We start from the raw sequence: 17,169 nt of genomic DNA, 5'->3' as shown, positions 1-17,169 counted from the left end.
TAACTTACTATATTCCTGAATATATTCTGTACCTCCTAGGCTGGTTGCCTCTGTGTCAGCTGCCATGTCTAATTCCTGGACTTTGCATAAAAGCCATCCTGGGAAGGTTGGGAAACAGAAGTCACTCGATGCCCAGAGAACCAGGGGTATCAGCATACTTTCTCTACTAGTTAATTTCAATTTGATTAAAGCAGTATGCACAGCAGTGAGGTAAGGTTTGGTAACCCTGCAGGTCTAGGTTTTGAATTCATGTCCTCTGCGACTAGTTGTAACTTTGGGCAATCTATGCTTTAGTTTCCTTCTCTGCAAACTATCTACCTGGCAGGTGCTTGGAAGGATTTGAGAAAATGGCTTATAAGTTACTTGGTTCAGGGTGAGGTAGATAGTAATAAGATATAAGCTTATTATTACAATGATAAGCTTATAACAATAAGATATAAACTTGGAATGAAGAGGCCAAATCATTATAAATTCAACAATATTGCAGTTACAAAGCACCAGTGGAAAAGTTAGTTATTAAAGTCAAATGTGAATGAACTTATTACAACTTATAAATTAAATTTACAATAAATATACAGTAAGTTTACAAATGTGAAGTGTAACCTTTTTGCTTATTTTTTGTTAACAGTTAATAAAGCTTTATCAATGAGATATAATTCACATGCCATACAATTCATCCAATTAAAGCATCCAATTCAATGATTTTTGGTATATTCACAGAAATGACGGTGAGCGTCTTTTCAGGTGATTACTGGCTACAGTATTTGTTTTGAGTAAGTGTCGGAAGTATATTATTATTTTTTTAAAATAAATTTATTTATTTATTTGTGGCTGCGTTGGGTCTTCGTTGCTGCGTGCAGGCTTCCTCTAGTTGCCGCGAGCGGGGGCTACTCTCTGTTGTGGTGCGCAGGCTTCTCGTTGCGGTGGCTTCTCTTGTTGCAGAGCATGGGCTCCAGGTGCGCAGGCTCAGTAGTTGTGGCGCACGGGCTTAGTTGCTCTGCGGCACGTGGGGTCTTCCCGGACCAGGGCTCGAACCCGTGTCCCCTGCATTGGCAGGTGGATTCTTAAGCAGTGTGCCACCAGGGAAGTCCCGGAAATATATTATTGAATGTCTCTTATATGCCAGGTACTTGGGGTCACGTTGACTTTTTTCATTAGCACTTCATTTGATATGGTATTATACTATTTTGTAAATGGGAAAATTAAAGCTGGAGATATTAAACTGCAGATTTACATTTGAATTTTATAACCATTTAAAAGTACACTCCTTCGTGTGAGTGTGTAGCTTTTCTTGTATTTGTTAATTTCATTCTTTGGTATGTACTCCTCATGTTTCAACAATGAGTCAATCTGACGAGGCAGTGGGTGTTTTCACACCACGGAGGGCCCACCAGCCCTGTTCTAATTGATCTGCGTGTAACACAGGTCGGACAGCAGACACCATCATCCCCTTCACATGGGAGGAAACGGAGCGCTGGGGGCCACTCGCCCAAGGTCCTCAGTAGCGACAGAGCCTGGCTGTGAAACCAGGTAGGGGCTCCAGGGTGTGTCCCCCCAGGCCCCGGGCTGCCTCCACGCCGTATGCCCCCTCTTTCACCTCAGAGGCTGTGTGCCCTGAGATGTGCCTGTGAAGATCCCAACCAAACACGCTGCTGGGGTAAGAGACTCGGGAAAGCAACTTGAGATTGCGATAAGGAAACTAGCTACACGGACTCAAGGGTCATGGTTGCTGTGGAAAATACGATGCATTTAAGTGCGTTAGATACAATCTTAGGAGGAATGAGAAACACCTCTTACTTTTTATATTTAAAGGGAGTCCAAAAATAAAGGGAGTCCAAAAATCATTATTGCACTGTTTTTATAACCAGAAGAATAAAAGATGATTTTTCCCTTTTCCTGAACTCAAGCCTTTGGTTCTGCTGTGGGTCGAACTGTGCCCCCTGCAAGTTCACATGTTGGGAATCCTCACCCCAGGACCTCAGAATGTGCCCTTTCTAGAGACGGGGCTGTTGCAGGTGTAACTAGTGGAGATGAGGTCATGCTGGAGCAGGGTGGCCCCCACCCAGTGGGGACACTTGCACACAGACACGCACACGGGGAGAACACCGCGTGAAGGCGAATGCTGGGCCTGGGGTGAGGCATCACCAGCCAAGGGACCCAAAGATGCCAGAAACCACCAGGGCCAGCAGGGGGTAGGAACAGACTCCCCGTCAGGCCCCGGAGGACCAGCCCTGCCGACACGTGGATCTGACCCCAGCCTCCAGAACTGTGTCGAGTCACCAGTCTGAGGTCCCTAATTACAGGAGACCCAGGAAACTCAGACAGACTCTCACTGACAAGTGTGCAAACCACAGCAGCCCCATGGGACCCACACCTGAACCTCACTCAACAGTGAAGAGTTAATTCTTGACTACCAAAATCACTAATCTATACACTACTTTTCATAAGAAATGATTTTGACTGTTCCCATCACCATGTATTTTATTTATTTCAGCTAGATATTTACAGATATTTGCTGATACAAAAATACAAGGACCAGGCAGACTGAAAGTTGAGGCAATGCCACCCTCACCGCAGAACCCTCCAGCTCCTTGAGCTCTGTGTACTTTCCCAAACGCTTTCTCACAGGCTTTAAATAGTTGAAAATGTTTCCGCGTGAGAACGACCCCACGGCACTGCATGCACCAGGACTGGACGGGGGCTCAGTATCTGTACTTGGTGGAGTAGTCCTTCGGGGATACGACCAGGCCACGGCCCTTCCGGGCCCCCCGGTACACCGTCTCGATGATGTCGATCATCTCCTGCTTGTCTTCCATGGCCCAGTTGATCTTGTTGTTGTTGCCAGTGCCCAGGTCGATCATGATGTGCTTGTTCCTGTAGGTGGGCAAGAGGGGGTCAGTGCTCGTGAAAATGCTTCTGAAGCAGAATCCCATGGAAAACATACCTGTATCTCCCACTGCGAACGAGGACACGCACAATCAAGGGGGTCCGCCACTGTTTAGCAGGCTGGAAACCACCTAAATGCTGCTTAAAGAGACACACAGCTCCTTCCGCGTGCTCTGCACTCCCTAAGACAAAAAACCTACAGGGCAATCAAGGCCAAAGGACACAGCTTCAGTCACCTGGAAAGACAAACTGTTTTCCAGAGGGCTGCACTAATTTACCTGAAAAAGGCAATGTATGCGTTTGTCATGGTGTTCTTATGAGCACTTGGTGTAAATTTTATTGAAAGCCATACTAACTGTGAAATAAATGATATTTTGCATTTCTATAATTCTTCGTAGACTGACCTTTCAAGACGCTTCTTTCTGAAATGAAGTTATACGGGCACTGCATAAAAGAAAGACATTAACGCTTCTTGCACCAGCTGCACTGACTTTTATCAATTTAGCTTCCTGTTTCTGCAAGGTTGTGTGTCTGGCCCCCGGCTGCTGTTCCACGGTGCGTGCCCCATCCATCCTGAGGTCACAGCGTGGCCTCCTTTCAGCCAGGGCGAGCTTCCAAAAGGCAGACCTGATGCTTCTCTCTTGCTGCAAACACTCACTTCCAGGAACCTTCCAAGTCCACACACTGGCCCAGGAAACCGTGCATCTGGGCCCCGCCACGCTCTCCCCTGAGCACCCGCCACTCCCCAGCCCTCACCTGTCCGTCCTCCCTCATCCCCGCAGGTCCCCAAACGTGCGGCCTGCGCTGCCCTGTGCCCCTGCCTGCGCTCGCCCGTTATGATGCACGTGGCTCATGCCAACCTTACCCAGCAGCCTTTGGGCACTCCCCATCGCCCTGCTGCGCTCAGTGTTTGTGCCTCTGTAAACACCTGTTGCAATACTGTGATTTATAGGAAAAATATATACTTGGTCACTCAGAAGAATATATTTCTCATATGCATTTGGTCTTCACCCACAGATCCTGGCTCACAGCTGAAAAACCTTCGGAATTTCCAGCAATAAGAGTGATGGGATATTTGGACTCTAGTCCTACGTTCCTGAAGACACTTTAGGGCCATAAAGGTGAAACGGGTGCATAAGCACCCTTTCTGTCACAGTGAGTTTGCTAATGAAGGTGACTTCTAGATCCCACCAGCAGGGTGCCCAAGAATCGCCTGTTGGCGTAGGGAAGCCTGCACACACGCGCACACGCACACACGTTGCAACTGGGCCTGGGAACCCCTCTATCATCTGTCCCCTTGCATCTCCCTGGTTCCCTGTGCTAATTTACTCAGCTGTCGCCATCAGATGACGGTCTGTGATAGGAGGAAGCCTGTCTTATCTGACTGAATGTCCCAGCACTAGACATAAAAGCCAGCAGGACTCTATACGTATATATACTTGGTGAATAAATTAATTAAAATACTGTTACTACTTGTCTTAGAATCCTGGAATCCCGGGTCACAGAAACAGTAGGTTTTGTCCCCTTTTCCAAGTGCAGCATCAGTCCTAAACCATCAAAACACACGGTGGCCGCAGCGCCACTCGACTCCTTTCTGCAACCTCCTTCCCCGTCAGGGCAGCCCCGCCCAGGTGGGCCCTACATAGTGCAGTGCCCACGGCCCACCTGGAGGGCTCTGGGAAAACGTGAGAAGCATGGCAGGAAAGGCCGAGATTGCCTTAAACAGCCTGTTAGTGGAAACGTGGCTTGGAAGGAGGTGGGGATGCATTTCGGGGAGTGGAGGAAAGGGATCCTTGCTGCACAGGGGCAGAATGTCTGTGACGCTCCAAAGTGATGAGCATGGATACCAGCCGAGGACACGTAAGCAAAGTCTTGAAGGCGCTGCCTGGGTTCGTACTGCTTATAGTAAAAGGAGGGAGACAAACCGGAGTAAGATCCGTTAACCCAAAAGATTTCTCAGCCTCTCCAGATAGCAAAAGATGCTGAAATCCAGAAATGGCTGCTGAGCTGTTGACACAGAGGCCACACCACCTTCTGCTGAAACCTAGTAAAGACCTAAAAGTCAGAAGGTTCAGTCACAGGACAGGATCTTCCCCCAGGAAGCAGCCATCGGACAGAGGGCAGCCCCGGTGCCCAGGACAGAAACCCGACTGGCTCAGGCTAAGAGGGACAGAGCACGCAGTGAGAGGGGCTGATGCAACCCCAAAATGCTGCTGGCAGGAAGCAGGTTGAAAAATGAACCAGCTGCAAATGGCTTTCATAAAAAAGGCAGGAAAAACTGGGTAGAACCCTCCCATGGGGAGGCACTGGGCCAGGACTATGGTCCCAGTGCCGCATCAGAGCCCCCTTCCGAACCCTGACGCCCCACGGTGAACCCAAATCGCTTCTTGTGCCTGTCCCACACTGCGTCCTGGAGAGGGGGCCACAGATACGGAGCTGTGTCCAGGAGCTGTGCTTAATGGGTCACCTGGGAAGCCTCATCCACACCCAGTTTTGCACATGGGAGGGATATGAATCTTTGGGAGTCGGAGGGCAGGCTGCAGTAGGCAAAATGCTAAAATAACCCCTGCTACTTCCCGCCCTAATCCCTGGGACGGTGCTATGATGGGACACCATGCCTCTGATCAGTTACACTACACTGCAAAGGGAATTCTGCAGATGTCCCTGAGGTTACTCCTCAGTTCATTTGAAAATAAGGAGACTCTCCTGGATTACTGGGTGAGTCTAATCCAATCACAAGCGCCCTCTGAAAGCAGAACAGGAAGTTGGAGCAGCTGTACGAAAAGGACTCAACTCACTGCTCAGGGCTTCGAAGACAGAGGGGCCTCTAGAGGCAGAGAGCGGCCCTGGCGGAAAGAGACCTCAGACCCCCAATCACCGGGAGATGGATCCAGCCCACAGCCCCGGTGAGCCAAGTGGATTCTTCCCTGACCAACTGCCTACATGACAGCCCAGCCCGTGACTCTGGCCTTGTGAGACCCCGAGGCAGAACCCACTGAGCCTGCCTGGACTCTGCCCTGCAGACCTTGAGCTCATAAATGGTGTTGTTTTCAGCCACCAAGTTTGTTACAGAAAATAGAAACCGAATGCACACCCTGCACACTCCACCCAGACCTTCCTCGACCATTAGGGAGCTCTGCTTCTGCAGTACGGCCTAATGTTTATGTTGCTACTTACTAACTTTTGTAGTAACAATAAACAGTACGAAATTTTGACAAGTAAAAACAGTGATTTTTTTTAAAAAATGGTGATTTCTTTCCAAATTAAACCTCCACAACAGAATTTTTTTTTCACTCATGATGTTACTTAACTTTATTATATAAATACCATCAAAGGTATTTGCGTCTGCATCAGACTCTTGTGTACCTAACTCTGCATTTTCCTTTCATGCAAAGCCTGCCAATCATGGGTACAAATTAATTTAAGGTGATTAGAGAAAGTCTATTCCTTGAGCCCATGACTGACTGACTAGGGTACACAATAGAATTTTTCAGCTGATAAAAGATATTTTACAAGATTCTGTATTTATAAGCAAAGTAATTAAGTACAGGTTTTCCTCTTGGATATCACAAAAGGATGCTAAATAGAGTCACTGATACATTTAAAAAGTGAGTTATTTTAAAGACATTTTTCATCAACAGATTAAATTTAAAGGTATCTTAAATTTCAGTAAGAATGTCTTCCATTTAATAACACTTCCCCTAGGTTCCTGGGCAGTTATTTCAAAACGGTAATTTGTTACTGAGTAAATGCTAAAACTGGAATTGTTACTTTGAAAATTATTTAAAAGATTGATTGCCTGGTGATACAAACTATATTATAATATGACTGCATAACTGATTTCCTCCTAAATAAAAGAATCTAAAGATTTCTTGATCTCATTAAACTTCCAGACCATCTATTCAATTTAAACAACAACTTTAAGATAAGAGAACATACCTGAAGAAAAACATGACAGTGCACGGATCGTATAACTCATACATTTTGTTGAAGTCAGGTACTTCTGTAATATCCACAAGATAAATAACTGCGAAATTTTTAACCTAAAAGTAAAGGAGATTGGGGGAAAAAAACTAAAATAACAAATCAACTTTTTATTCTGTAAAAGCACATTCAAAAACAAAAACAGAAGAATTTGTGTATAACAGGACAATTTTCAAACTGACTCTGCAACATTTTTTCCCAGTAGAGCTGCCATGTAGGAAATTACTTCAAGAGGATCAGGGTCCTGAGCAACTGTCCATTAACATCTCGTTTAATGTTTTTCAGAACAGCAAGTTATGAGAATCCTGCAGAAGACGTCCACAGATACATTATTCACGCTGATCTAGTAATAATCTACGTGAACTTTTCCAATTTGGACTTTCACAAATACTGAATTACACGCATTAAACAACTGCTTTAAAACATGCCTTTGGAATTCAGCCACACACTCCCCTCTTACTGAGGTCTGGACACTTGCACATACTAACGGCCTAACACCCCAAATCACACTGCAGGTAACTAAGGTTCTTTAATTTCTTCCACAGCTGCAAGCTCATCAGAGAACATCTGGAAAACCCAGAAAACCATAAATAAAACAACCTTCAACCCCAACACGCAGAGCTGACTGCTGAGAATATACTTTCACTATATTCCTTCCCATTTTTTCTGGTATGTATGTTTATACTCTTTTAACAAATGTGATCATAGAGTGATCACACTACAAGATTTTGCATCCTGCTTTAATTATGAGCATCCTCTTATATGAATCGTATACTTTACATAAGAGAAAAACAAAATTTTATGGCTACATAACAGTTCACCAAGTGGCTATGCCATTATTTTTACCATTCTTTTGTTATTTTCTTTGACTTTTCATGAATATAAATAATTCAGATTTTCATTGATATCAATTATTCACATGTGCACATTATTACCCTTAAATTCATATACATACTTCATCATTTCCTAAGGATAAACACCTAAAATAGAATCTTTAGAACAAAAGACATGACATTTTAAAGGCTCCTTGTAAATACGGTCTCAATGCCTTTTAGAAAGCTTATACCGATTCATATCATGGGTTGAATTATGTCCTTTCACCCCACAAGAAGATATACTGAAGTCCTGACCCCCAGTACTCAGAATGTGACCTGATCTGGAAAAAGGGTGCCTGCAGAGCTCATCAGTGAAGGTCAAACGAGGTCATACTGGAGTCTGACCCCTAATCCAATCTGACTGGTGTTCCTATAGGAAAAGGGCCATGTGAAAACACACCAAGGGAGAAGCCACATGAACACGGAGGATTGGAGTGACGCACACCTATAAGCCAAGGAGTGCCACAGATAGCGGAAGACGCCAGGAGTTGGAAGAAACAAGAGGGGGTTCTCCCTTGAGGGTTTCAGAGGGAGCACGGCCCTGCTGACACCTTGATTTCGGACTTCTGACCTCCAGGATGTGAGGTAATAAATTTCTGTTGTTTTAATCTGCCCGGTTTGTGGCGCTTTGCTACAGCAGCCCCCGGAAACTCATAGAAAATGCACAACGCTTCTTCATATAGAACTAACTCTAAAAGCCTAAGTGTAACTTACAGATGAAACAATGCGGCGTTTGGGATTTGCTTTCAATACTGCAGCACGGAAAGTGTACAAGACTGACCAAGTATTGGTGATTGCAGCAGGTACAGAGGAATTCACTGTTCCCTCCCCTTTACTTGGGAATATGAAGAAGTGTTTAATATGGAAATTTAAACCACCATCACCCAGAAAAAGGAGGGAAGGAAGTTTACATTTAGTGGGCACTCCTTTTGAGGACAGACCTCGGTGCTGAGGGAGGGGAAGAACAGGTGTCTCTCCCAGCCATATGCCCCTTTCCTGGTGAAAGGAGAGAACACACCTGCAGAAGGTGGAGGGTGAGCTGAGCACCACGTGCTCACGTGGCCACAGTGGACACCGAGGTGGAGGACTGGGCAAGGCCAGCCACGCGCTGGCGGAACTGCTTCCTGCAAAAGTTACCCCGCTGGTGTTTAAGGTTCTGCCCACATCCAATTTCACTAAGCAGACATATTTTATTTCTTCCCACATAATAAAACAGATATTATATATATATAAAACAGATATTATAATTAAAAAGATAGATACTAACATCACAGTATAACCAAACACAAACACACACACACACATCTGCCTCCTAAAGCATAAAATGACAATCCAACAAGAGTCCCAGACACCTTTCAATCCAACGGAAGCCAATGGGTTCTGCTTCCTAGAACCTCCAAATCTCCCAAGTTAAAGCAGAAATCGACCGGAGAAACCACATTTTCTTAAAAGTTACTAGAATATGTCTCAACTAGTTCACGTATGAAGACATTCAACCATCCCAACTCAATGTCTGTAATTTTCACACTGTAAACACTGGTTTTTATGTGAGACTTTCTAAACAGGCCTTATTTTCTTTCGCCTTCAGTGATGAGTAAGAAAACCGTAGCTCATTCAGAAGCAAAAAACAACTGACACGACAGGATTTCATTTTCTCTTCCCTCCACATAAACCACATCATGGTAAACGTGACGCCTCACAAGGTCGGGAACCACACCTGCGATATTTATTAAAGAATGAACTTCAGAAATAAACCTATATTTCAAAATTCAGGAAATACATTATTGTCATTATGGACTTAATTACCTAATCCTGAGTTCAAACAGACCTGCATTAAGAGATGGTCTGGTCCCGCTTCGTCCTTAGAGGAAGTGCCCTGACGGGTCCTCCAGCCCCTGCAGCTCTGGGAGGAAAAGGCCCACAGCACCAGCTGGCCTTTCTCTAATTCCGTGACCCTCCCAGCTTCTCTCCTCTGGAAGAGCTTGTCCTAAAGGGGGTTGCGCGGATTCTATCATGATGCTTTCTACAAGGGCTGAACTATTTCTCCTGAATGTTTCACATCCATTAATGAATCTGCAATTAACTATAACCCTTGTGTATTTTTTATATAAAACTGAGATAAGCTAGGTGTCTATGATCTTTTCTCCATTTAAAAAATGTCCATTTTGAAAACACAGAAATGGAACGGAAACATCACTGCTTTGTTTCCAGCCCAGTATTTTTAAAACAAGTTATATAATTTAAAAGTACATGACAATCAGGAAATTCCCTGGCGGCCCAGTGGTTAGGACTTGGTGCTTTCACTGCCAGGGCCCGAGTTCAATCCCTGGTTGGGGAACTAACATCACACAGCCACGCAGCCCGGCCAAAAAAAAAAAAGTATATGACAGTCAAATAAAATCAATAGTATATAAGTGTTTTAAAATGAAAAGTAAATGTTTCCCTTTCCCCAGACCCACATGTTCTCTTGTGAGAAAACTGCATACATTCTGCTTTTCTCCAGCTAATGTCATTAACCAATGTTTCCCCACGTTACTAAATAAAGCTCTTAGGAAATCATTTTTAATGGTCAAATAATATCCCATCCAGGGAAGAAGATGCTCCACTTTAAATCCTAATGCCCCATTTCTGAGCCCGGACAAACTACTTCATGGCACCTGCCTTGGGGAGCTGCCGTGAGGACCACGCCGGGAGTCCATTTCCCACCTACCACCGTGACGGGCCTACGTGCCACACACTGGAGATTATGGTCATAAGCATGCTCCCCCTTCACTGGGCATCACGGTTCTTTCCAGTTTTCCTATCAATCACAGCAACAGTCTCAGGGAGCCTAAGGCACGGCTGTCTTTAGGGCTCTTCACCCAATGCCGAGCTGCTTCCCAGGGGCGGTACCAGCTTCACTTCTGCCTGAGTGTTAGATCTGCTTTCAACATACGCCCTAAGAGTTAAACCTTTGATACACCTGAAAAATGACAGTACACTATTTTAACGTGTGCTTCTTTGGAGTTTATTTAACCGTTGGAATTTCCTCTTTTTTTCCAGTTCTGTGCCATTTATCCACAGGGGTCTTACCTTTTTAAATGGTACTTGAAGCTGGCCTGCAGAGGCTACAGTGTCTACAGTATTTTACCCACTAGATTTGCAGTAATGTTAAGCAGTTGTTGAACAGTATGTTTTTTTTAAATCAAGAACCAGATGTACAAATTTCCCTTCTATTATCAAGTTGTTTTCTAGTATACGTTCTTTTGATTGTCTAAACTAGTAACTGTCCTTTCCAACCCTGCTGCCACACATTTTACAAGCAGGCTGCTTCTTCAGCAAGTCAGTGATTACGCAGTTCAGTGGTCCTGCACGCTGCCAGGTGCCTCCGGGTTAATGTAACTCGTGCAAGTCACCAAGGCGGAAGGCCGTCGGTGCTGCCAGCCACGCTTCCACCCTTCTGTACAGAGCTCCTCCACTAGCTAAGAACCCACCTAAGATTCTGGAAAAAATGTTCCTGACTGTCAATTGGCACTATGTATTTTTGAAGTGTCAATTTTTACATTTTTAGATAGTTCACTTCAAAGCCATCAAAAAACTGCATGATAACTTCATTTTCTCAAATTACTGTTTGCCCTGATTGGCTGTTGGTTCCTATGACATTCCTCATTTGAGCATAAATTTCTGCTGATTCAACCTACTTTATTTCATGCTTAAGAATGACCCCCTGAAGTCATTCCTAAGTAGTTCCATGAATACATTTACCTTATGTACAATCTAATTAGCACTTATGGCTATGAGATAGTATCACTGAGGTTTTGCATATTTTAAACTCTATCTGTATGAGCTTTTTAAACAGACCAAAATTAAACATCCCACTTATTCTTACATATAATGGGATTTAGAAACAGTGAGCTGTGGCAAAGTGCGTTCCTACAAAATGGCAAGACAGCTCAGAAGTACACAAAGTAGTCTCGCTTCGAAGCTGTGCGTAAAATCACCCACTCAACAGGAACCTTTATTTTGGTTATCACTCTACCAAACTCCAGGCATCTGTCAAATCTTTAAACATATCTCTAGGTTTTCCGTACAGCTCAAAACGAGCGCAGCATGCGGCGGGGCTGGAGCTACCAAGCAGCGAGTCGGTGAGTCCCGTTCCAGGAGGGACAGAGCGGTCAAGTCCAGCCTCAGCACTGGGACTCTTACTCACTTTAACACAGCTGGGGTATCCAAACAGGGCTCGCAACAAGATGAGGAAGATCCCCCATTATCTGCCGTTTCTGCAGAGGGAGATAGACAGTTAAATTGTTCTTTATACTAAAACCTTAAATGTCAAAAATTCCTATTGTGCTTCCCCAGAAAGGGCTTCCAGAATTATAAACTCATATTCTGCCCTTATACTAAGTAGAAAATAAAACATTAATAGTCTTGTAATGCATTTCAAGCTTGCATTCTGAATAACTATACTGTAATATAGTATTGAAAGTTTATTAAAAGAGAAATCCAAGTTTTGGACAAAAGAAATGGAAGAACTTAAAAGACCAAAGAAAAGCACTCAAAGTGAGCCCAGTTAAACTGTACCAAAAGAGCACGTCTGCTAGTACTACAGCGATTTGCTCTCTGACTGGTATATAGGGATTAGAAAGGAACAGTTCTGGTAAAACTCCCTAAAAACTTACGCTGACACAAAATCTGCCTCCTAGCTAAGAGTATCTTGCTGAGTTTTGCTCAGATACGAAGAGCAAACAACCCTCACGCCTCTGCCATCCTAGCCTCGTGCTGGGGGCAACCGGGTCTGGACATGCCCTGGTGCTACCTGCAAGGCAGAATCCAGAACACACACCTAAGTTACCTCAGAGTCAACACAGCAGTGATTCGCTTACTGAACAGTGTCTTTGCCCTTCTTCACTGAAGCCTGCAGTCTCTGCCCTTGACTACTGTAGCTTAAGCCATGCAGACACGAGTCCCCGACACCACCTCACTCTTGACCTCTGACGGGACTGGGAGGACCCCCGGGGGAGAACCCTGCTCTCCTGAGTTCCCCAGGCACCTCCTCAAGCTCCCTCAATGTCTAGGCGCCCAAGAGGAAGAACAGGGGAACGGCTATAATCACAGCACTCCTACTCTGACCCTGACCTCGTTGAGGGGATTCTGAAAGTCAAGTCAGAATTCCCTGGGGAGCTTCTTTAAAAAGCCGTTTCTGGACCTCGCCGCAGACCTGTAGAATCAGGACCTCTGAGATGCACTTTGGTATCCCAAGCGATACTTACGCTGACAGACACAGAAGGATGGTCCCTAATATTCACAAGGCCACCTCCCCCAACTCTGCCTGTCCCACCAAATAGGAGACAGTGGAAATTACCGATGGCAGGTCAGATCATTTTTCCTTTCCTAAATACAAAATATATCCTTACACCTGTTACTCTTTACTCAAAGGCGTTATTTTAACTCAGCCCATATTAGCATATCCTACTCCTGTGAAAGATGGCTTCAGTGTTTCTTACTTTTGCTCTTCATTAAAATGAACAACCTCTCAAATTATTATGGAATATTAATAAGTTAAATATTTTATTAGCATCCTTTTGCCTTTTGCCCTATTGCTACACCTGCAAAAATCTAAATCAAAGTTATCTTAGAATCCCTATGAGACAATTATAGAAAAAGAATTAAGCCCTGGTTATTCAACAGTGCCCTACAATTGCACTTTATTGTCAGCAAACAAAGGCTACAGACAATCCAGTGTACTGCATTTAAGAATTAGGAAAATTAGCTCTAACAAGTATAGTTCTAGTTTCTCCCACTGTTTCCTGCACCTGAGTCACTCTAAGCTATAAATCAAGTCACTTAAGAGCACCGGTGGGGTACAGAACCGACCCCAAGAAAAAGAACAGGATTTACTATGCTATCAACATAAATGTTCTGCTTCATAAACGCAACAAATAAACATGGTACCGAAAAAAGGACAATCCTTTTAAACTAAGCTATTCAAAGTAAGCTCCTAAGCTCCTGCCAGTCTGCAAATGTGTTTTGCTCTGGGCACTACAGATGAAAAGTTTTGAAAACACCCTCTCAGTTAAAACCCCTGTAAGTTAATAGGAATTATGAACTTCTTTAGGGGGGGAGAGATCATGAACTTCTTAAAAATTTGAAAATATATGGAAAATTCTCCCAGAAAAGAACATAAGCTATTCTGACCAATTTCAGGGAGCCCATTCTCACATCCCAAGGGAAGACTGTCCGTTTGTGAATCCTACTGCTTCTCTTTCGCCGGTGAACGTGCCACACTTTTTTTTTTTTTTAGTTTTTACATTTATTCTTTTTTTTTATTGGAGTATAATTGCTTTACAATGGTGTGTTAGTTTCTGCTTTATAACAAAGTGAATCAGTTATACATACACATAGGTTCCCATATCTCTTCCCTCTTGCGTCTCCCTCCCTCCCACCCTCCCTATCCCACCCCTCTAGGTGGTCACAAAGCACAGAGCTGATCTCCTTGTGCTATGCGGCTGCTCCCCACTAGCGATCTGTTTTACGTTTGGTAGTGTATATATGTACAGGCCACTCTCTCGCTTTGTCACAGCTTACCCTTCCCCCTCCCCATATCCTCAAGTCCATTCTCTAGTAGGTCTGTGTCTTTATTCCTGTCTTACCCCTAGGTTCTTCTTTAAATCTTACCGGCAAAGCAATCCAACACGATGAAATGACCAAACGGAAGGCGGGACGCGTTGTGAGGCGGGGCTGCGTTACCTTTTCAGCTATGCTGTACAGAACCTCGTCCATCTTCATACAAGTAGGGTCCCAGTCGTGTCCAAACCGAATGACGACCACGCGGTCTTCTTCCGAGAGGATGGCCTGATCCACTTGCCAGCCATTGTGCAGGTGCGGGAGCATGTACGACATCTTGGGGCCGACGGGTCTGCGGGAGGGAACCACCGGCCAGCTCCTCCCAGCTCCAGCGCGGCGCACCCACGGGGCCCCCACCCCACGGAGCCTCACCCCGCGGGGCCCCCACCCCACGGAGCCTCACCCCGCGGGGCAGTCGGTGCGCTGCCGGGAAGGCCAGGCCCGCGTCCACCTCGTCCCCAGACCCCGACCGACCCCACCAACGGATCGCCTCCGCCCCGCGGCCCAGAACCCAGGGCGAAGGGACCCTTGGGGTCGTACACCCACGCCTCCCTCGCCACCCGCTCCGGCGCCCGGCCCGGCACGCACACTGGGCCCTGCGGCTCAGCGTTCCTTCCGGGCGTGTACGCACGCCCGCAGTGCGTGCGCGCCGGCGAGTGCGTGCGCGCGCCCCCGGGCAGGGGCCTGGGGGCCGACTGGGCGCCGCAGTGACGGGCGTGGCTGGGAGGTCCTTATAGTGAGAGGCTCGGAGGCGGTTCGGCTGGGTAGGGCTGGTCCAGACCTGCTGTCTCTCCGGTTGGTCCATCGGAGTCTGAGCTCCTATGGTGCCACCGGGGCCCGGGGTGGACGGACCGGCCCGCCGGGACCCCGGGCTGGACGGAGAGGATGGCATCGCTGAGGAAGGGCTCGTCCCCGTTTACCCCCAGACGAAGTCCCCCAAATTAATCATTTTGGCGGTCACGCTTTCCAGACGTAAACACAGTTGCTTTACTTGTCAAAAGCAAGTAATTAACGGAAGAGTCCTGGTAAGACTCACACGCGCCCAAATAATTTATTTAAATTAGTATTTCTAAACATTTTTTATTGTGGTAAAATATATATAATATAAAATTTACCATTTTAGCCATATAGTTCAGTGGCATCGTTGACATCCTTGTACAGCCATCACCACTCCAAATACTTCTTTTGTTAAAAAGCTTTGTTGAGGTATTATTCACATACCGTAAAGTGATTCCTCCATTTCAAATAAGATGGTTTTTCCCAGAGTTGTGGAACACTACAGTCTGATTATGGAAAATTTTCATCACCCCAAATCCTGTACTCATTAGCAGTGAGTATCATACTCCTCCCATCCCTTTGGCTTTTGTCAGCTACTAATCTATCCTAGACATTTCGCGTAAATGGAAGCATAAGTACGTAGTCTTTTGTGACTGGCTTCGTTCACTTAGCCTAATACTCTCAAGGTTCACCCACACTGTAGCAGGCATCAGCACACTTGACGCTTGAGCAACAGGGGTTTGAACTTACACATGTACTATGTGTACTACATGATCTGCAATTGGCTAAATCTGCAGATGGGGAACCGCGGATATGAAGGGCCAACTGGAAAATTATGCGTGGATTTCTGACTTCACAGAGGGTCGTGGTTGAAGGGTCAACTGTCCTTGGTTCCTTTTTGTTGCTGATGAATCTATTGTTTGGATATATTGCATTTTATCTCTCCATCAGTTAATTGACATCAGGGTTGTTTCCACTCTTTGGCTGTTGTGAAAAATGCTGCTATGAACATTTGTGTACAAGTTTTTGTATGGATTTTAAGTCTTCATTTCTCTTGGGTATGCAGGTGGCATGGTTGAATCATGTGATGTTTACTGTTTTGAGAAATTGCCACACAGTATTTAAAAGCGGCTATACCATTTTACATTTCCAACAGCAATGTGGTGGGGTTGGATTTCTCCACGTCTTTGTCTACTCTTATTTGTGTGTTTTTGTTTTTGTTTTTTTACAATGATATCCTGGTAGTTGTGAAGTGATGTCTTATTATGGTTTTGACTTGCATTTCCCTAATGGCTAGAGATATAGAGCATCTTTTAATGTACTTATTGGCAATTTGGAGAAATGTCTATTCATCTCCTTTGGCCTCTTAAAAGTGGATTAGTTGTCTTTTTATTATTGAGTTGGAAGAGTTCTTTATATATTCTGGATAGAAATTCCTCATCAGATATAAGAAAATGTTTCCTCCCATTTTATGTATTGACTTTTCACTTTTTATTGGTATCATTTGCAGCATAAAACTTTTAAATTTTGATTAAGTCCAAGGTATCTGTTTCTCCCTTTGTTGCTTGTGCTTTTGGTATCGTGTCTGAGAAACCATTGCCTAACTCAAGATCATGAATATTTATTCCTCTTTTCTTCTTAGACTTTTAAAGTTTTAACTCTTGCTTTTAGGTCTATGATCGTCGTGAATACATTTTTATGTACGGTGTTAGGTAGGTGTCCAACTCTATTCTTTTGGTTTTTTGTTTTGTTTTGTTTTGGCGGTGCCACGCAGCTTGTGGGGTCTTAGTTCCCCCACCAGGGATTGACAGCTCTATTCTTTTGTATGTGGATATCCAGGTGTCCCAGCACCATTTATTGGAAAGAGTTTTCTTTCCCCATCACATTGCCTTGACTCCCTTGTTGAAACTCAATTGACTTTAAATATGAGGATTTATTTCTGTAGTCTCAATTCAATTCCATTGATCTGTATGTCTAGCCTTATGTCAGTATCACACTGGCTTGATTAGTGTAGCTTCGTGATAAGTTTTGAAATCAGGAAGTG

The 17,169-nt window shown here is 44.8% G+C and overlaps 1 protein-coding gene across 7 annotated transcripts; it reads right to left on the bottom strand.

Moving 5' to 3' along the window:
• Window positions 1-2,296: 2,296 nt before the first annotated feature.
• Window positions 2,297-14,989, bottom strand: TXNL4A (thioredoxin like 4A). 7 transcript variants are annotated; one of them, XM_029222901.1, is made up of 4 exons: window positions 14,937-14,989; window positions 14,472-14,640; window positions 6,826-6,929; window positions 2,297-2,874 (listed from the first exon to the last, which is right to left on the bottom strand). In XM_029222901.1, the coding sequence occupies exons 2-4, from the start codon at window positions 14,622-14,624 to the stop codon at window positions 2,703-2,705; spliced, it is 429 nt and encodes a 142-aa protein (XP_029078734.1). In that variant the 5' UTR covers window positions 14,625-14,640; window positions 14,937-14,989; the 3' UTR covers window positions 2,297-2,702. The 7 variants fall into 7 exon arrangements, with proteins under 7 accessions (XP_029078734.1, XP_029078742.1, XP_029078724.1 ...); XM_029222909.1 differs by lacking the exon at window positions 14,937-14,989 and adding an exon at window positions 14,752-14,845 and having other exon boundaries at window positions 2,455-2,874; XM_029222891.1 differs by having other exon boundaries at window positions 2,464-2,874; window positions 14,400-14,640; window positions 14,752-14,937.
• Window positions 14,990-17,169: the final 2,180 nt, after the last annotated feature.

The sequence above is a fragment of the Monodon monoceros genome, unplaced genomic scaffold (genome assembly GCF_005190385.1).
Source record: "Monodon monoceros isolate NGI ecotype Baffin Bay Population unplaced genomic scaffold, NGI_Narwhal_1 Super_Scaffold_1, whole genome shotgun sequence".
In the NCBI taxonomy this organism is placed as follows: domain Eukaryota; kingdom Metazoa; phylum Chordata; class Mammalia; order Artiodactyla; family Monodontidae; genus Monodon; species Monodon monoceros.
Note: the sequence above shows the minus strand (reverse complement) of the source record. Positions and strands in the feature narration are given on the sequence as shown.

Coding starts and splice junctions, on each gene's coding strand:
- TXNL4A (XM_029222873.1), bottom strand. CDS start 14,624: ATGTCGTACATGCTCCCGCACCTGCACAATGGCTGGCAAGTGGATCAG. Junction 6,930..14,399: donor CGTGTTGGATTGCTTTGCCG/GTAAGATTTAAA, acceptor CTTTACTTTTAG/GTTAAAAATTTCGCAGTTAT. Junction 2,875..6,825: donor ACTGTCATGTTTTTCTTCAG/GTATGTTCTCTT, acceptor GCCCACCTACAG/GAACAAGCACATCATGATCG.